The sequence below is a fragment of the Phyllostomus hastatus genome, unplaced genomic scaffold (genome assembly GCF_019186645.2).
Source record: "Phyllostomus hastatus isolate PE091 unplaced genomic scaffold, TTU_PhHast_1.1 phas_contig_58, whole genome shotgun sequence".
Classification (NCBI taxonomy): domain Eukaryota; kingdom Metazoa; phylum Chordata; class Mammalia; order Chiroptera; family Phyllostomidae; genus Phyllostomus; species Phyllostomus hastatus.
In genome coordinates, this window is record NW_025333916.1 from 58,856,482 (window position 1) to 58,877,697 (window position 21,216).

A 21,216-nucleotide genomic window follows, 5' to 3' on the forward strand; every position below is an offset into this window, starting at 1 on the left:
GAGATTTAGACTACATTTATTTCTTTTAAGATTTTTATTTACTTATTTTTAGAGAGAGAGGAAGGGAGGGATAAGGAGAGGGAGAGAAACATCAATGTGTGGTTGCCTCTCGAATACCCCCTACTGGGGACCTGGCCCGCAACCCAGGCACATGCCCTGACTGGGAATCAAACCGGCAACCCTTTGGTTCACAGGCCGGCACTTAATCCACTGAGCCATACCAGCTGGGGCTAGATTATGTTTAAAAAATAAAGTTAACTTGGATTGGATAAAGGAGTTAAAAAAAAAAAAAGGAAGGAATCCAGGTTGTCGTCTGAGTCTGAATTACCTGGGAAGCAGTCTGAGGCCTAACCTGAGTCTCTGTGGGGAGCAGGGAAGCAAGGGCGAGGGGCAAAAAAGAGAAGCAAGGCGGGACATGATGGAGGAAGAATAAACACGAGGTGTATGTCAAACTGCAAACAGTTTCAAAAACCAACACCCATGACCGCTAACCTTGCAGAACTTCTGAGAGACTGCATGAGACCTGTGTCTTGGAAACAGTCCAGTGGCAGGAAGGGAAAAGAATATTGATCTGCAGGCTCCTGCCCACGAGTCAAAGCCTTCCCTGCAAGGCAATAACCCACTCACACTCCTGGGTCCCCACTGCCAGCGCCGAGGTGGGTTGGTTGGTCTTTCGTTGCCAGCACCACATGTGGGGCTCGCTGGTCTCTGAGGACAGCAGCAGCTGCCGGGACTTCATGGTCTCACAGGGGGCAGCTGGAGGTGGCCGGGGAAGACTAGCGCTGGCCGGCACACAGACCAGCAGAGGTAACTCCTGGCGTCTGGGCTTCGGTAACTGGGTAAAGGGAGGGGCCTTCTACCGACACAGGGAAGACTGGAAAGGACCAGATGTCTGGGAGAAAAATCAAGAGCTCTGTTGAATACATGTTAAGTCTGAGACACCAACTGGACATCCGGGTGTGGGTAAAGCAAGCATCGGCTCCCGGGGAGTCTGGGATTCAGGCGGGGAGACAGCACGGCGGGCAGACGTGTGCCTGACAGTCACGGGTCCGAGACGGCGATGAAAGCAGGAGACCATGGAGGTTGGAGAAGGAAAAGCCTATATGTGGGAAGGACATGCAGCAAAGGACTTTCTAAGCAAAGGAGACCGAGGAGTGACAGAAACAAAGGAAGAGCACGACAGCCCGCCGAGCAGGGAGCAGAGTGATGCGCTCATCTGTGAGAGGCCGGGAGTGAGCACAGAGCCCTACGACTGACTGTGACCGGGCGGAGGTCACGTAATCTCTGTAAGAGTAGGTCAGTGGGTTAGTGGGGACAGAAACCTGACTGGAACGGGCTGAGAAGATGATTCATCAAGATGTGGAGTCTGTGCAGAAGGGGGGGGGGGGGGATGGGAGGGCACGTGGAGTCCAGGGGAGCTTTTACGTGGATGCTCTGGGGGGGGTGGTGCTTGCACAGCAGTGAGAAGGGACCAAAAGAAGGAGCAACAGACATCGCCATGAAGATCATTGTCAATAAATGTATCCATGCTGCCACTCAAGAGAATGTGTGTCATGCGGCCAGTCACCCTCCAGTTCACTTCTACACAAAAGGCAAGTTCATGGTCGGTTCTAATTATGTTCTGCTTCATACACAGAGGCACTAATTCTCAAAGAAAAAATAAGCCACTTAGCTACACAATCAAATACCGCCATCTAGTGGCTGAAACCTTAAAAGCCAACAGATCAAAGTTGGGACCCACACTGTAACCATTGAGAAAGTATATCCTAGTTAGTAATAATTCTAGAAAAAGACGATTGAACAAAATACCTTACACGAAATTTTAACACAATATGAAATACACCAACCACACATAAAATCCTAAAATATAATATCTAAAGTACATGTACTGAGTGCTTACTAGGTGCTACACGGCATGCTAAGCTTTTACATGGACTTGCTCTTTAATTCCCCAAACGTATACAAATCTCACCATTTTACATCTGCGAAAACTAAAAACGGACGCTTAATGAGCTAATCATCTGACGAAGTTAATACAGACAGAAATGCTACAGCCAGGATCTGAATGGAGGTAAAATGACGTCCGAACCCACACTCAAACAGTAGACTCACTACACCATCGCTACGTAGCACCCGACTTAGCAAGAGGCTGAGTATGAGAGAACGCCAGTGTGGGGTTACGAAGAATCGTGAACACTGCAAGGCAGAGCGTCGGAGTTCAAAAAGCATTCCACTGCAAACCGAGCGTTCCGAGCATGGTTACAGTTAGGAACTGATGAGCAAACTGACGGCAGGAGGCTGACGCAAGAGAAGCGGGTGCCATGGACACACTGGCTCACTCTCCTTTTAACGCGTCCAGACAACGCTCCATGTGCTAAATGCAACCAAATGAGGAAACACTGACGGTGACAAAAAAAAGAAAAAAGAAAACCACGAGGGGCAAGAGAAAGTATCCCAGGACATAGAAGTGGCTCCCTCCTCGTCCTCAACTTCCTCCCTGCCCCCTGCTCTCGGAGATCTCCTCAGAGGCATCTCCACCTCCCTGTCGCTCTAAGGACTATTACTCATTCATTCCCAGTGCGAAGCTGTTCCATGCTTGGTTGCTCTTAATCCTTACCATCATTTTACAAACAAATACACAGAAACAGCCCCAAAAGCATTGCGTGACTGTCACCATCCTCTGAAACGCCAAACTGAAGAGGCAAGATTCCCACTCCAGATCTGTGAATGCATGCAAGTGCAAAGTCCCCACCCACCTCCCAGACTGAGACTGGGACTTCTGCCACCGCCCCCGGAGCCGAGGACGCACAGGAGAACGCTGACTCGGCGGTAAAATGATCAAGACCCCAAATCTGCAACATCCAGACTGAGAGTTTCATTGGAATCTAAATGGCTCCTTCTATCCGTTAACTTATGAATAATAGCAAATGCAGAACAAAAACACATCCTAAACATTTATGGAAAGATATGAAATAAATAGAAAGTGAACATTTCCAGTTTGGTTTTTTAAATCAAATTTTGGTATACTTTACATAACAAAACACGTACCTATTTTAAACCTACTCTTGGCTGCGTTTTAGCAAATGTACACACCCATGTAAATTCTACAACCATCACAAAAACGAATATTTGTATCGACCCACAAAGTTCCTGTGTCCTTTCTCAGTCACACCCCCCTCCAGTTCCTGGCCCACACAACCACTGATGTTTGGTCACTACAGATCCGATTGTCTTTAAAGAGACTTGCACAGATGAAATCAGACTACATGCACTATCTGATTTCTTTCTGTGAGCATAATGATTCTTGGGTGCATCCATTATTCCTTCTCATTGCTCGTTGGGATACCACTGGATGGATATACGACAAGTTCATTACCCATTCACCTGCTGATGGACACTGGGTGTGTTCCAGTTAATTGCCGCTATTAATAAAGCACTAGGAACATGGTTAGACCAGTCTTCGCATGAACACAAGTTTTCATTTCTCCTGAGTAAGTATCTTGGCGTAGAACTGCTGGATTGTAGAATGAGGTATATGTTTAACTTTGTAAGAAAGAGGCAGACTGTCTTCCAAAGTAGTAAAAACTATTTCACATTTTCATCAGCAATGTATGAAATTTCAGTTGCTCCACATCCTCTCTTGACATGTCAGTTTTTTTGTGTAGTAGTATGTTGTGGTTTTAATTTAAAATTCCCTGATGACTAATTATGCTGAACAGCTTTACATGTACTTACTGGCCACTCACCTATCTTCTTTGTAAAGCTTCTGTTCAAGCATTTTAATGGGATAGTTGTGAGAGTTCTTTACATACTCTAGGAGTAAGTCCTGTGCCAGATAGGCATTGTAAATCTTTCCTTCCACTCTGCTTGCTGTTTCATTTTCATAATTATGCCTTTTGATAGCCAGAAGTTTTAATTTTTGATCAACTGACCAAATACATGAGTCATTTCAGTACTTTATATTCTCTTCATTGCTCAACAAGATCTGTCTGCAAAAAGTCCAGTCATTATTAATATAACGAGAATGGTTTGCATGACATCGATGTAACCTGGCAGCCAAGGAGCGTGGACTGGAATGCGCATGTGTGAACAATGACAACTTCACTGTACTAGTCAGTGGGGGTGGTAGACACCACTGAGTGAGCATGTGTACTGTGTGGCTGTCGCATTCAAAAAGACTGAGCGAGCAGAGCAACAAATCTGCATCAGATTTTGCGTTAAGCTTGAACATTCCTCCACAGAAACTAGTCAAGTGATTCAGAAGGCTTTTGGGGATGGTGCGATGAGTACAGCGCAAATAAAAGTGCTCCTACCAGAGCAGACAAAACATTGTGCTGCAGTTGCTAACAACTTGATTCAAACCGCTGCCAATGAACCAGATTTCCTGAAGAAGGTCATAACTGGTGATAAATGGTGGGCCTACGGCCATGATCCAGAAATGCAGGTCCAGTCATCCCAATGGAAACCACCTGGTTCTCCACGCCCCAAGAAGGCGCAGCCAAGTTTCAGCAAGATCAAGACCGTGTTAACCGTGTTTTTCGATCGGGAAGGTGCTGTCCATCATGAGCACGCCCCTCCAGGCCAAACAGTTGATTAATAATGAGTACTGCCTCAGTGTTCTTTGTCGGTTAAGAGATGCCATGTGATAAAAACGGCGGCAGCTGCGGGCAACTAGTGATCGGCAGCTTCGTCATGAAAACGGGCCCACTCATGCACCGCATCTCATGCAGAGTTTTTTGGCAAAACCTCAAATCACCCAGGTGACTCAGTCCCCCAACAGACCCGATTTGGTGTCCTGCGACTTCTGGCTTTTCCCAGGAGATTTCAGAACACCGATGAGATTCAGGAAAATATGGTGGGACAGCTGATGGCGATTCCAACAAAGGATTTTGCCGTGTTTTGAACAGCGGAAGAGACTCTGGGTGAACTGTGTGAGGTGCCAAGGTGCCCACTTTGAAGGGGACTCAGGCAACATGGTCCTATGTACAGTGTTTCTTGTATCTCGTATCTTCTTTAAAAAATGTCTGTTTTCCACAGTACGTGGCTGGATACTTTCTGGACAGGCCAGGTATGTACGTCCATCCTCACACTAATAAAGTTATACTTCGGCACTTGTCATTAATTCGTTCTAGAACTCATGACGAGTGTCAAGACCAGCGAGTGCTGAATGACGAAGGATTTCTTCTTGTGGAGCATCATCATGACTCATCCAAGTTCAAGCAAGTGCGACAAGTGGCGAGCAAGCAGCGAGTGCTGAAACATTTTTTTCTTGTCAAAATGGACAAGTTTCACGAGTTCTGAAGCTGACGAGTACTGAGGTGAGACTGTACTATAAAGGTCCATCACTCAAGAATGCGGTTAAGTGTTGGAGTAAAGTAGTATCAGTTTCCTAAGTACGTTTTGTTCCATCAAATTTTTTGACTAGTCTAGATTCGTTGTATTTCCATGTAAAATTTACAATAAGCCTGTCAGTCACTACAAAAACAAGCTTGCTGGAATTTTCATTAGAATTGTGTTGAGTTTACAGAGCAATTTGGGGAGAACTAATGTCTTTACAAAACTCTGATCCATGAACATGGTGTATGTGTGTGTGTGTGTGTGTGTGTGTGTGTATACTTAGGTCTTCTTAAATGCTTCTCAGCAATGCTTTACAGTTTTCAGTGTACACTTCTTACATACACTTTGTTGAGTTTTTTCCCTAATTATTTTGTTTTGGATTGGTCACTGTAAATGATACCTTTCAGAAATTTCAATTGCCAACTACTTGGTTTTATCACCACTATTGGCTTATGGGCCTTCTATTGACTGTATGGATTTTTGGCTCTGTTCTGACACGCTATCACTTTGAACCCCCCCAAATCCGCGTCTAAGCCCTGCCGGGACAGCCGCAGAGCAGCCTTCCCTCCAGGACGGAGTGCTCCCCTACTAAGGCAGGAAGACGCCGTGCGGACTCCAGCCAATGTCCCTGGTGACCTCCAAACTCCTCGCTCTGGGTGGTTCAAGCTTAAACACCTATCTCTTTGGTCTACATGAACTCTAATGGTAGTTCAGCTCAAAATGTTCCAGTCTTTTTACCTGGATTTCTGGAATTTTCCCCACAGTTGAATGGCCTGATGTTCAACAAATACTCAAGGGAAACTCGTTTGGATTTCCGAAGCTCCGTCTCTAAGTAGCTCGATCTTCTCTGGGACGCGATTCCACAATTTCCAGCTGCCTTACTCTCCCCCAAGCCCAATCCCCATCTCCGTGGCTGAGCAGGACCCTTACGGTGAGTCTGGTTTCCCCATCAAGTGCTTAGACCCTGGCAACTGCCTTCATGTAGAAAGTAAGGGGGACACAGGGATCACCTCATTGGTGCCCCAACTCTCTATGTTGACTATTAATGAGCCAGTGTTTGAAAACAGCTGTTTCATAGCTTTTGTCCAATCTTCCAGTTGTGCGGGGCTGTGCAGGTCAAGTTCTCGATATTGTCTCCTGGCTGCAAGTTGAAACCCACACCTAATTTTTAAAAGTATTTTTGTATCCATCACTGGATTTCAGCCTCACAAGAATCCCACAAAGCAAAAATATAACCAGTGAGAGAATATATCACCAATAAAGGATACAGAATAGCTGAGAATATTATAACAGAAGTATCAATAATTGCTAATATGTATTGAGTACTCACTATGTGGCAGACACCATATTAAGCAGTTTACACATGTAAGTTCTCCCATCAGTGCGACAGCGCTATGAAGTGGGTGTTTTCCGCAGAAGAGGACACTTAAACACAGGCAGGCTCCGTACTCGCCCAGCAGGACAAGGCTGGTACACATGGGCAGGGCTGAGAAAAGGAACAAGCCACCTGGACCTAAGGCCCAAAGCCTTAAGCCACTACACTGTGGCAACTGTGCTGTTATTTCCTGCTGTATAAACACCAGCCTTCTGCACACAAAACAACTTGAGGGACGGGGGGAAGAGTATGGGTTACGGGGAAAGGAATGAGGCCTAGAAAAGAGCAATGGTTCTCGAGTGCAGGGGGAGCCACGTTCTCGTGCAGGGGGAGCGTGAGAAAATGCTGTTCTCAAAGGCCCTTGTGGTTGGGATATAAAATAAAATACATTTGCAGAATCCTCCCAGAGATACCATGCAATAAATGACAGTTAATCCACAAAAACCCATTTGACCACAATACAGCCAAAAACAGCAGCTTTATAAACAGTCAGTAAATACGTGCTGAGCGCCTCGTAGGTGCCACAAATTGTTCTGAGAGCTGAAGACACAGTCCAAAAGCCAGCCCAAACCCTGAATCCTGTCCTGAAATGTGCATCTCTACACAAGACAAATAACCTATAAATTAAAAAACTAAAAAGGGAGTAAGGTAACCTCGAAGAGGAAGACATGCTGAAAGAAAACCCTAAAGGCCGCTGCGGTGGAGGAGGAGGGGTGCACACTGCCGTTTCAGACAGCACAGCCAGCGCAGGGCGCGCCGAAGACAGGACGTGTGAGGCGAGACCTGAAGAACGAGGAGGTGGACGTCAAGAACAGGAGTTAAAAGCTCTTCCTACAAGAATTATAAAATAAAGCAGTAAAAGAACTGCATTCAAAAACACTGGGAAGGCCAGCGTGGTTGAAATGTAGTAAAAATGAGGGTGGTTTATGCTAAAGTTGATTTGAAAGGCAAGAACTTCTCATTTAACTTCACTATTTATGCTTTCAACTTATGTTATTTTCAAACTGTAGCCTCCACTTCTTTTTGGCAGAGTCACCAAACTATTCCATCCACCAGCCCCCTCTAGTTCTGCCCAGTCATTCTCTGCGTACATGCTACTCTAAAGCCAGTGCTAATGAGCAAAACAACCTTAATGGTCCCACAGTGTTCTCCATGCAAAACGCCGCACCCAATCCAGCGGATTTTCATGAAATGACTCCGTGTTCTGACACAGAAGCAAGAAAGCAGGAGTTACTCTGTTTATCTGCAAAGCTCTTATCTGCCCTCTACCACAGGGAGCTCAGGGGGCTCCCGTGGCCGTATCTGAATCACTTTCCCCTTTCACACACCAGTGTGGTCTAGGGAAAAAGGCAAAAACAACAAAGCTAATGAACGTTTAACAGTCTTTTACAGGAATTTCTAAGATGTTTTATGGACATTCTGAAAGTGATTTCATAAATGTGGGAAATTTACGGTTGGTTTTCTTCTGACTAAGACAGAGTGGCCCATCTCCTGAAGTTCCATAAGGCAAAAACCTTTGTGCCTAAAATACCGGATCGTTGTCCTTGATGGTTATTTATGTTCTACCGTTCCTTCCCAACTTGACATGCTGATATGTTTTATGCTTTGTATTAAACTATATTAGTAAAATATTACATAAGAATAAAAAAAATCAGACCTAGAAACTAAAATGTTGGTTCTTCAACTTTGACTCATTTATGACAAAAATGATTACGAAATCTAACCAGCCTAACCAATTAGAAGGGAAAAAAAAGAACAAAATAAAAAGAAAAGACGTAGTGCTTGTTCAGCTCTCCTGCTTTTAATGGCTCAAACTCTTCAAGACCCGGTGGGGGGACAGAAGACACCAGGCAGAGCGTCCCGGCCACGCTGCCGCTCCCCGGGCGAGCTGAAGAGTGGCCGTCCTCCCAGCAACCTATCCGGACACGCCTGCTGCTGGGCAGACGGACGTCGTCTGGAAGTCCTGTCTTCGGGGCAAATAAATCAACAGTTCTCATGTCGCTAACTGTAATTTTCCTAGTATCAAATGTTTCCTTCCCCACAGGTAAATGTTTCACGGCTTTTACAAAATGTGGCTCTCAGCAAATACTGCAGCAGACAGACCGACACGGGACGACGTCCTCCACACGGGTGCGCAACGACAGCACCCAGTCTGGTGCAGGGTGGGGCACCGGCCTCGCCCCACGCAGTCTGACCCGCCACATTTAAGTAGAATCTGAGTCAAAGCTCAACGTGTAACTTTCGGTTTACAAGAAACACAGGGGACAGAGAATCAAGTTAAGGAAACGATCAAATAGAAAACTGGTCTGGACGCTTCAAAATGTCAGTGTCAGGGGGATCAAAGTAGGGGACCCGAGTATACCCTAAAGAGACATACGCACCAAATGCAAGGTGTGGACTTTGTTTGGATTCTGGTTTTTAAAAAACACTATGTAAAGACGTTTAGACGAAAATGGGAAAAATCTAAATGTGAACTGGCTATCAGATTACAGAAGTGTTAATTTTCACAGTTTGACAGCTACTGTGTTGGTAAGAGAACACCCTCATTCTCAGGACAGGCATGCTGAATTCGGGGCCAGGTGTCACACCTGCAACTTACTTTCAAATAAATCAGTGAAAAATCCTAAGTACACAATTACGTGTGTATGTGTGTATATGTGGGGGGTGGGGGATAAATAAAGCAATTATTAAGAACTTTTTAATCTGCCCTGGCTGGCGTAGCTCAGTAGATTGAGTGCGGGCTGGGAACCAAAGTGTCCCAGGTTCGATTCCCAGCCAGGGTACATGCCTGGGTTGCAGGCCATAACCCCCAGCAACCGCACATTGATGTTTCTCTCTCTCTCTATCTCCCTCCCTTCCCTCTCTAAAAATAAATAAATAAAATCTTAAAAAAAAAAGAATTCATTTAAAAAAAAGAATTTTTTAATCTAATGTAAAGGACAGCATAGGAAGTAGAGTCAGTAACACTGGAACAACTACGTGTGGTGCCGGGTGGGCACTGGGAATATCGGGGGGGACACTCTGTAAAGTATGTGATTGTCTAATCACCATGCTGTACACCTGAAACTGAAACAAAATAATACTGAATGTAAAGTGTAATTGAAAATAAAATTTTATAAAATATTTGGGTCCAGACATATAGGATTCAACCATTCTTTCAACCTGAATATAGACTTGAAATATGTTTAAATAAAAAAGTCCTTCTCTACCTCGAGGTTATAGAGATACCCTTCTATACTTCCCTTTATTAACGGTGTAGTTTAACCTTTCACACTGAGATTTTTGATTCCTCTAAAATTCACTCTGTACGGGGCATGAGATATAGATCAGTTTACTCTCCTCTATACAAAGCTTTCCCTGAGCAACTTATGGAACAATTTGTCCTTTCCCTGGTGATTTGTGGAAGGTGGTTTTTGGTTCCACTGAAAGAGCAAAGCAGAGGAAAGGAAAAAATAATAATTAAAGTAGGAAAAACGGCAGGGGAAAAGGAAGAAAGGGTGCATATAAAGTATTAGAACTTAGCTGAGGAAAGGCTAAGAAAAAATGAAGCTACTATCACATTCCATATTTACTTAAGTATATAGGAAGTCAATGAAAAAATAACTGAAAAGCTATTTTTAAAAATATATACACAATCCAAGCTATTCAGAAAACATCTGAATTATGCGGTTCATATTGATACTATCACAAAGAGAAAGTTTCCAGAAACATCACCATCTCCTACCAACCAGTAAAATGGATTACGTTATACTGAGCATTTACTCCACTTTAGACAGAACAAAAAGGGTGGGCAGCACAGCATTACAAGAGACATTATAAGCATCTTGAAGACTTTGTCCTAAACGTTGAGATTCTATGGGAACATTTAAAGGGGACTTTAAAAACTGTTTCTTAAATTCAGCACCTAGATCAGACGTTCAAAACATGAACTCACAGAACTCCTAACTCTCTGTTCCGTTACCCACAGCTAGTCGGGCAATGCACCGCCCTCGGCACGGTGAGTCTAAACAAAACGCACCGTTTGTCTTCAGCCAGGCTGGCGCCCTGGTCCTTCAGCTGCTTGCTTCGCTCGGTGCAGCCCTCCAGGAGCACTTCTCTCCGGCGCTTCCCGGCGTGAAGCCAGGTGCCTTCCTCACTCTCCGCGGCGTCCTTTTCGTCCGCAGCTTCGGCTTCGAACTGCTGGGAAGTGGCCTTGGACACCTTCTCACCAATTTTCCTCTTCCATCCGAAGGAAGCCATTCTGGAAAATGACACAGAACGAGCTTTAAATTTCAAACCTGGCTCTTTAGAGCGTGCCGACTAGACGAACAAGGTATCAGGATCAGACTCGCGCCGTTTTTCAACTCCTAATTAGCCAGTGGCTCCAGGAAATAGTCATCAAAGGCTGCTAACTAAACATCAAGAAAGACAACTGGATGCTATGCTTCTCCCGATGGAAGTGACACTCCACGCACGATGGACTCTGTCCAAAACTTAATTCTGAATCAGAGCTAGCCTCTGATTTGTAAAAAAATGTGGGATCCAGATGAGCATGCAAAATAAAATGACAGAGATGCAGACAGAACAGAAAAATAAACAAAGCTGGTTTCTTCAAGAAATAAACTGTCAGGAAAAAGAGAGAGGGAGGGAGGGAGGGAGGAAGATGGGAGGTAAGCCCTAGATTAAGGGAGACTAAGAGATACAGTAACTAAACAGAGTAAGTGGATCTTTTTTAGCTCTGGGTTCAAACAAGCCAATGGGGAAGAAATAAGGGGAATCAGAACACTGATCGGATATTTGATGATATTAAAGAATAAGTGGTATTTTAGGTGTGATAAGTAATACTATGATTTTGTTTAAAACACCCTTATCTTTTAGGAATGCATACTAAAATATTTCACATGAAATTATATGATATTTAGGAGTTGTTTCAATGTAACCAGTGGGGCCTGGGGTGCAGCAGAGAAATATAGATGGAAAGTCTGCTGTGACTGGACAGCTGATGCAGTTAGGTGATCAGTACATAAGATTCCTTATACTTTTCTCTCTCTCCATGTATGTTCGACATTTTCCATAATAAAAGGTTTTTAAAAGATTCACATTTGGCAAGTTCACAGTATTGGGTGAATCAAAAAGATAACAAATGTTAAATTGTTTTGCAAATCTGCAAGGATACACAAATGTAAGAGGTAGAAAAGAATGCAAGCATCCTGATGGAACAAAGTGAAAGGAAACCCTGGAAGAATTCAACAAACATTCACTCAGAGAAGGGATTTACTGAGGGATCCAAGAACTCTTCCTCAGCTTAAAAATACTGAGAAACCCAGGGAATTTTTATATAATTTTGTATACACCTGTGTGCATTCTTAAAGGGGTCTAGGACCCCAAGGAGCTTAGAGTTCAGCTGATCAACCTGAGGGATAGGAAACCTAATCACCCAGAAGTCTTCACAAAACGATCAAAGAAAGGGCATTGTGGGAGTGAGGGAGAGGGAAAAACGAAATAGTGGATTAGTTCTAACAGGTATCGAGGTCTTCACTCCCGATTCCCACCTGCAGTGTGAGTAACCACTAGGCAGAGAGGGCAGAACGAGGGAGCAGGGCTGTGCGGCTGTTCACCGGGAAAGGCCCGGGATAATGCAGAACTGGGAGGGGTAAGGAAATTGTGAATTATGTGCCTAAGTTCTTTTCTTTTCTATTTTATTAAACTATATCTAGAGAGTGAGAAAGAGAAAGAAATAAACATCAATATGTGGTTGCCTCCCATGCACCCCAAAGTGGGGACCTGGCCCACAACCCAGGCACAAGCCCAAACTGCTAATCGAACCATTTTCGTTCACCAGCAGGCACTGAGTCAACTGAGCCACACCAGCCAGGACACATGCCTAAGTTCTTGATGAACACGAGTGAGTGCCAATAACCTACAGCCATCAAGAAATGTATAGGCTGATACGGGTGACCCAGATGCACAAAAGAGCAGGGATTTTTAGAAAAACCCAAAGTATACTAGGGAATTAGGATAATGTCAATGACCCAGACCCATTATAATATGAGAGATGAGATTCCTGTTTGAAGATGACTATAAGTAACTCAGGGGAAGAACCAAGAAATGGCTGAAAACGGAAGTGTGGTCACTATGGAACAGAAGCCCAGAGGCACAGATTGAGGACAACGTGAGAGAAGGGATCATCAGGAAAGTCTCACAAGACACCCGGATAATTCAAGATCAGAAAGAAGGGTTGTGTTTATGACTGTCCTTAAAAGTGACAAGAAGGAAGATGATTTAGTTTTCCGGTTTCAAGTTTCCAAATGGAGCTTTGTGAGGCACCCTAACCCTATTCATACAGATGGACACCTGGTGTGCTTATTAAGGCAAATCACATCGTAACTCACTGGTCAGGTCTGGAGATTATTGGCAGCAGGGGTTAGGGTAGGAGGAAAAGGAAAAAAGGACAGACAGACACACATGTACTTTTTAAAAATTAGTACTTCCTTTAGACTCCCACTACCACCCCCCACCCTCCAACCCAAACCACGGTTATAAATGCTGGAGACAGGTAGGTACAGGTCAAGGCCCCAGATGGTGGTTCTCAACCTTGAATGAAAAAGCCACACTCCCCACTGCCTCGGTGTTTCTGCCATTCTTCTCCAGAAGTCCTAGAGATCAAAGGCTGTGGAGGTCAGGACTCGATGAGGCTTTAGGGGTATAACAGGCCTGAGGTCCCCCATCGGTTGACAAGTTTAGCCTCGATGAGAGGGACAAGAATACACTCCTCTTGAACATGAGCTAATATTGAATGAAAACGATAGGCAAGTTCAGGGGAAGAGAAAAAAGAAAATGACAAATTTCATATCCCAATTTTCAGAGAAACAGGAGGCTAGTCACCCATGCCAAGTAAAGCAAAAAGAATAGATCTGAGACATGACGACAGGAAAGATCTGAAAGAGCCACTGTGAAGGATAGGAAAAGCACCTGTAAGGGATGCCAAACAGTATCGAGGGTGCACTGAGGTTAAAAAGCACCAATCTCTGACCAAAACCAATAGTACAGTTTTATACCTTCTTCAAAATTGTCTGGAGACCACAATTACCCTTTGCAACAAAAAAAAAGTGCTATCACAGAGTAAGCAAAAAATGCTAGAATGTCAGAGAAGAAACACTTCAGGTACTTTTGAAAAATAAAAATTAGCCAGGTTTTTTAAAAAGAGGGGTGAGTCCTATAACATTCTTGTAAAGAAGGCTTTCTTGAATCTGTAGTTAGATGCACAAGGCACCAACGCCCTAACCTTTACATTTTCCACCAGGGCAGAAAAAACGTATAGATAAATCATAGTCAAATGGGTTTCGTGTTAAACTCATAAAACAACACAAAATCGTTTTCAGCAGAGTTGTATTTAATTAATGCCATGAAAATTCGAAACAACGATGTTGCATTCTAAATTCTTTTGCTGATACAATGAACCCTACAGTAGGCACTGGATTACTGCTGCCGGCATGACAGTCCGCCCAGGCCCCAGCCTGAAGCTCTCGTCCTCGCAGAGTCGGAGGGTGCAGCACCGGAGGCGAGTAACTGCTGGGTGAACACGGCCAGGAAATCAAAACAGAACCCTTCTGGGTTCAGCACGTATTCAGAGGTCGGGAAGTCAAGAAACGATTTACCCGAAAATGTCACAGCAAGACTGAATCCAGGATTAGCGCCGTCCCTTCATTTTTCACAATAAACATGTGCCAAGTTCATCAAAGCTGCCCGGAAGGTCCTCGCGAATTCCCTAGCCCCGCCCTCGGCCGCAGTCGGGTGCACACGGTTCCGCCCCTCCCACCGCTAACAGCACCGACTGCCAGAAGGCGCAGGAGCCGACCGAGCGCCGCTACCGGGGAGGGCCGGACCCCCAACCTGCTCCTCCCTAGACACCAACCTTCGTGTCCCCGCTAGGCCACAGCCCCGCTGAATCTCAACTGCAACTTCTGAAGCACCTTCCGCCCTAACCACAAGTCCCACTCGTCCCCTTTTCCTGCTCTTCCTCAGGTTTCCAGCCCCAACCGGGTAGCCTTACTTACCTGATGACAACTTCGCTCCCGTGTTTACATTCCGCTTGCCCTTTGCCCACCGGAAGCGGAAATCATCATACCCGACCTCCGACCTGCCTACCTTTAATGCAAGGGCTTCCAAGGTTGGAAGTTGGCTGTCCCCCCGCAGCGTGCCAACCTTCCAGAGAAATCGGCAGGGAAGAGGAGCTTCTCAAAGCCTTTTTCATCCGCCAAGCTCTTCCCCTGGACCACAAATCCCAGAAGTCGCTGCGGCCCACCCTACCCCACTACCCTCTGGGACTTGTAGTCCGGCCCACCCCGGCTGGGGGCGCTCTCCAAGGGCAGGCGGGAGTGTCGAGTGCGCAGGCGCTCGCGGTGGGAGAGCATGGGAAGCTGGCTGCGCCGCTGACCTGCCCCCCGAGAAGCAGCCTGCGGAGCCTGACGGCGCACCCACTCGTGGGCAGATAAAGCGGGCGAGGCACGGGGAAAACGATTGGGGGGACTTCACTGCATAAAGATATGCCCCTGCTTTAAAAGAGTTCACACCCTAGCTAATGACGTCGGCCACACGCAGAAGCCAGAGGCAAACTCACTGAAAAGGGGGTCTGGGGAGCGGATTCGTGGGTACAGGTGCTCAACTGTGGGCTTCACGTAGGAAAACAGGAGTTGAACCTAGATGGGAGAATTTCGGTCTGGGAAAAAAAGCTGTGCTTCACGTCTTGAAAATAAAGAAGGGCGGGCAAGTCACCCAGGGAAATGTTGAGGCAATTGAACACTTGAGATGGTTGTCACTGCAGTTGCGGGGGGACAAAGGAAGACCGTTTCGGTCGGCCGGGCTCCCTCGGCCGCGGCCCTGCCTCCAAGGTGGGGAGACCCGCTCACAGGGGCGCCGCTCGGAGCTTCGCGGCGGCCCTGCGCCCCAGCCGCCAGGGGCCCTTCGCGCCCACGGCCGCCGCCGCCAGCTGGGACCTCCAGACGTCGCTGGAAGAAAAGTCCTGCCACCGCTGCCCCGCGGAGACCCACCGACGCGAACCGGTGATCCTCCGCCCCCCGAAACCGTGTCAAAGTCAAAGCCGTTTTCACACTGCTACGGAGACGTCACGGGCCCTTTTCCCAGCGCCGACCTTGGTTTGCCCCAAGAAGGTGCAAGTGTGAGTGGAGAAGCGCGGGCGCCTCCGCGGCCATCCAGGCGGCGGTCACAGCGCAGGGGCAGTCGTCGCTTCTTCCCCGCACGGAGCTCGGAAAACAGTCGTCCCTCCAAGACCGCCTTGGGGAAGCAGTGAAGATTATTAAAATGACCCTTGCGTACAATTGTTTGGAATGCTCTGTAGGAGGAGGGGTTACTCACGGGGTACTGGTGCTGCACCCTGAAGTGTGAGGTCCCCGTACAGGCGCCTGTGAGATCGCCTCCCGGACCGAAGTGCCCACAGCTTCATTGGGGCATAACTTCTACCCACGACGGATGGACCGGCTGGCTATTCCAGGCTTAGGTAGTTGCCGGGCCTTCTCTTGACATTGAACAAAGGGAGCCTGTTTCTTGCAAGAAAACAAGTGGTCGTGTTGCCAATGATACAATTCGAACATTGAAACAAAAACTGTGGTTTTTGGAAAACATCTGCCATAAGGATCTTGACAGCTCCCCAACACTTCCATACTTTTCGGAGGTCATCACGGGTGATAGGAGGTGTGACTTGTATGTATATGGTTGGATTAAAAGGCATCAGCATTCGTCAGGGCTGCGTAAGTGAACCTGTAGATCAAAGGCGGTCAGCGCAGGACCGCGGGGGCCCTCCTGCTCCTGGCACCCATTCCCGTGGTTCCTTCCCCCTCTGCACCCGGGCTGTTCGTGCTAATTACAGGACGTCGCTTCTGTTCTAAATTATAGAGACACTAAGATGGGGACCGTGTTTCTTAAGCTGGGTAGAGGTTTACATACCGTGTTCACTCACCACAAACCTAAAACCCTGAAAATTCAAGCCACACTTACGGTTTGTGCGCTTTTCTGCATATACCTCTATAAAAGTCTTTAAAATGCACCCATCTACCCAAGGCACTCAGGGCTGGTTGTATGCCAGGGGGTCACATGGGTAGTGCCTGGTTCACAGCAGCCGTAGGAGGGGATGTATTTCACAGAATAATCAAATGATGCATGAAGTTGCCCTGACTGGTGTGGCTCAGTGAACTGAGCCCCAGCCTGCAAACCAAAAGGTCGCGAGTTCTATTCCCAGTCAGGGTGCATGCCTGGGTTGCGGGCCAATGTTTCTCTCCCTCCCTTCCCTTCTCTCTAAAAATAAAGTGTTTTTTAAAAAAAGTGACAGCGGAAACAGCCAACACAATATCCAGCCAACACAGCCATCCAGAGTGAATCAATCAAAATTATTACTTTTTTGTCAGATCAGCAAAATACATTTTTGGGGTGGGCTGCAGAATTCTAGTAGTTTTACGTGTGCCATGAGATGGAAAAGGTCGAAAAGCGTCCTAGCCGATGTGGCTCAGCCGGTTGGACGCTGCCCCACAAAGCTGCAGGTTACCTCTTGATCCAACAGTCTGGGCAGAGGCCTGGGTTGTGGTGTTCAGTCCCTGGTCGCGGCGCGCAGGAGTGGCAGCAGGTGGATGTTTCTCTTGCACATCCATGTACCTCTACCCCTCCCTTCCCCTCCCTCTAGAATCAGTAAGCATGTCCTTGGGTGAGGAGTAAAAAGGTTGATGGAACTCACGGATTTAGTACAAACCTTGCCTATCAAAACCACGTGGAGTACATTTAATTCTAACTGAATTCTACCAGTAGTGGAGTTCTAACTAAATCTAATGTTAGAAGCTAGAGAGAAATGGTAAATGCGTTGGCTTTTATCATATATTTTTAAATATTTTGTTTGGGTGGTTGATTTTTAGGTGAAATCAAAGCTAACTTAGTTGAGACAAAAATTACAATGTTTGAATGTTAAAGTTTGTTCGAGCACTGTATTTTATATTTAGGCACACTGTTTTAAAAGGAAGGTGTACGGATGGTCAGCCATGAAGGGCTGTATTCTTTTATTTCGTTTTCCCAGAGGTTAAAAAAAGCTAAGCACATTGTAACAGATGAAAGATGTTTTCTTCATTATCCATTTTCTAAATCTACGTATTTTAAATTATATACTTAAATATACTCCATTCCAAACACATATGAACATGTCTCAGAATACTGCACCACCAACATTGATTTCTACAATCAATTTATAGTTGTGTTGTATGTGGGATCTCATCATCTGGTCAGAAGTCAACAGGAAAGGGAGATCTCCACTGTGCAGGTAGGCAATGGAAGGAGTCAGGTAAGGTTCAGACAACACACATTTCTCTTTCATCCAAAGGTGCCGGTCAGGCCCCAGAGGCAGAGACCTGCGTCTGTGAATGGTGCCACCACGGGGTCAAAAAGGGCGGGGCAAGGGGGCAGAACTGTTTGTATCAAGTCATTTAAAACTGAAAAACTATAAAAGCATCTCAAGAGAAAATATAATCAAAGTAAAAGCAATGGAGTTTATTTCAGTGACATTATTTTAAATTAGATATGATATATTAAGCTCCCATGTCCCCCAACCTGGTAGAAAAATTCCTCTCAGAGAGAAATCATTTACTTTAATGGCAAAATTTTTACATTTCAGTAAAATCTGTTATATTTAAAACTATGTATATAGTACATTTCTGGCAAAAACCTTATACATCTTTCAGTTGTCAAAACAAAGTAAAAATATGGTTGCATAAAATCACAAAAAATATAAATTGCTGAAAAGATAATAAAAAAAGATTAAAAATCATTTGCATTGACTCCTTTACATCTTCAATTAGTAAGAATTTGCAAACTACAATAAATTTGTGAAAATTCTGGTGCAACCTTTACACACGCAACCAAAAGTTGTCATTTCAAATATCCCAGCTTAAAAAAGAATTTACTGCAATAGTCCATGCATTTATCATACTATTTGTACAAGTGCAGTATTTAAATATCTTCACAATACAACTGAGTAACTAAAAGGAATCACAATAACTTAAAAAGAAGCAAAGTTTACAAAATTAACAATTTTTGGAAGGTCCTCTTGAATTGGTTCCTCCATTTGCTCCCCACCCACCCACAACAGCTTATAGAGACATTACAACAATGTCTTAGTTCTATATACAGATTTGTAACTTCAAAAATACAGTTGTCTGTTCTTAACATCAGGAACAAATGTTGCATTTAGAGACCTACTTAAAATCAGTATCTTCAAAACAAAGGGACCACATTCAAGTTAGAACACAGTTTTGAACTTATGTTTAAATGGAACTGCTATCATTTTATATAGCTTCCAGATTCCAAATTGAACAGAAGCAGCCCTGGGCAAAAAGAAGCCAAGATTTTTCTTTTGAATTCAGTGCATGTTTCCAGGGGTGCTGGAGCCAAACCTACAACAAAAGTAACTATGTGAGCTCTCATGACATCTGAGTATATTATTGTCTAATTACACAGGCGCTCAATGTATTTGCAAAAAAAATAAAAAACAAACAAACACAAAAACCCCACATTAACAAGTAGTCTTGAAAGGGAAAAAAAGATAACGCTGTTGTAATGGAAAACTGATTAATAGGAAAAATACCAATTTCTTGAAGTTAAAATAGTATAAGGCAAATATGGGTAATATTTTTATTTTTAACTAGCATACATGATACTAATTTTATCTGAGGTGACTTTAAATCTTCATTTATACCTATTATGTAATGCTATTACTAAGAGCAACAAAAACAAAATAAATGAGAAATCTCAGAAAAATAAAGTGTCTTTAGGCAGTTCCCATAATACCACTTTTTAAAAAGGAATTAAAATTCAAAACAAAGATGACCGTTTAGAACTGTCCAATTTGTTCCGTATTTCATCAAAATGTCGTACCCGACTAAGGAGACACAACCAAATGCAATGTGTAAACTGGAACTGGACCTGGTTTGGAATAACCAGCTATAAAAGAAATCTGGAGAACAAGTGAGGCATCTAAATATGCACGATCAGCTGACATGAGGGGATTATGTTTATAATAGGATGGCTTTTTAAGGACAAGCATCATTATTTTTAGAACACGCTTGACGTGTGGAGGGCCGATGGGTATGTCTGCAACATCCAAATGGTTCAGGGAAGAAGAGCGTATCCTATATACACATATATGTATAACCAGATCTATATACACAACTAGATATAAAGCAGACGTGGCAACATGTTAACAAGCATCGAATCCATGTGGTGGATACACATGTAAAAATGTTTATAATCAAATCTGGGGGGAAAGTCGTATCTGGACATTTAAATAGTTGGTAAGAGATGTTTCTTTCTGTGCACTGAATCAATTTGAAAGATACATAATCGAGTAACAAGAAGTGTTTGCACACATTCAACACTGACGGACAAGTGCAGAGGAATCTGTGAGGTTGGCAAAAACCACATGATTATTTACAGCATATGCAACTTGGCTCTGGGGACGCAAAGAGCCATTTATGTACAGAATATAACAGGACAAATTGTTACGATTAAACTTAGTGCCTAGAACACCTCGATATGTTAATTCCGTGTGTGTTTTTTTTTTTTTTGACTGAACAAAGCTAGAGAGAGAACCTCCACGGGCCTGCATGGCTCTGACGGGACTCACCCCACACTGCAGCAGACCGAGGGGGGGCATGGAGGAGTCACCCACACTCTCCCTGCCGTCGGAAGGTACCTGCTACTCACGTGAACGAGCCTAGGAAACAAAACTCGCCTATAAAGTTCTCTGAGGATTCTAGGCAAATATTTATTGAATTTATGAAGCAAATATATAACACAACATGGGATAATAGATGAAGGCCTTTATGGTAAATTAATATTCTACAAAGCCCTGTGTACAACTAAATATAAAATAGCCAAAAATCAAGTGAGCCTGAGAGACCTACAATTCATTGTGTATATTATATTATGCGGTATGCCTGCTGAACAAAGAACAAAATTATCTTAATTCATTCTTGCACATTAGGGTTTTAACTATGAATCGCGTTCCAGTCCCTGTGCGAAATACATTCCAAAGGGCCGATCCTCAGTTATAGTGATGTGTAACTTGATTATAAATGGAAGCATTTGGCTATGATTTATTATGCATGCTTATTGCTATCAAAGAAATAAGCAAAGTTTTAGGTTTACTGTGCAAGAATTTTAATTAGATTCGCGCACATCTCGAAAAATTCTATTGTGTGGCTTCCGGGTCTTGGAGTTAAGTCAACAGGAGAAGAGTCAAGTGAGGTCACAGATGAGGTAAGAGAAGCTTCTGAGGATCTTCCTTGAGCCTCAGCGTCCGAGTCATTCCTTTGGCAAGAGCGATAGTTGCTAACTGATCCCGACCTCTGTGGTGTAGCGGTCCCTGACTTGGCTTCAGTAATTTCATCTGGGTAAAAAAACAATTCAATTTATTATAATCCATTACACCACTAAAAAAGATTTTTTTAAATTTTTTTAAAGATTTTATTTAT

At 44.5% G+C, this 21,216-nt stretch overlaps 2 protein-coding genes across 7 annotated transcripts in view; both read right to left on the bottom strand.

The window, feature by feature from the left end:
* Positions 1-14,980, bottom strand: part of TTC33 (tetratricopeptide repeat domain 33) — a 31,875-nt gene extending 16,895 nt beyond the window's left edge. The window contains exons 1-2 of one of the 5 annotated variants that reach the window (XM_045847841.1): positions 14,840-14,980; positions 10,731-10,952 (exon numbers count right to left, since the gene is read on the bottom strand). In XM_045847841.1, the coding sequence (XP_045703797.1) occupies positions 10,731-10,951 (221 nt within the window). In that variant the 5' untranslated portion in view covers position 10,952; positions 14,840-14,980. The other 4 variants (XM_045847837.1, XM_045847838.1, XM_045847840.1 and 1 more) reach the window with 4 other exon arrangements.
* A 3,234-nt stretch (positions 14,981-18,214) lies between these two features.
* Positions 18,215-21,216, bottom strand: part of PRKAA1 (protein kinase AMP-activated catalytic subunit alpha 1) — a 32,724-nt gene continuing 29,722 nt past the window's right edge. For both annotated transcript variants that reach the window (XM_045847834.1, XM_045847835.1), the window contains one exon: positions 18,215-21,131. In XM_045847834.1, the coding sequence (XP_045703790.1) occupies positions 20,887-21,131 (245 nt within the window). In that variant the 3' untranslated portion in view covers positions 18,215-20,886. The remainder of the gene's footprint in view (positions 21,132-21,216) is intronic.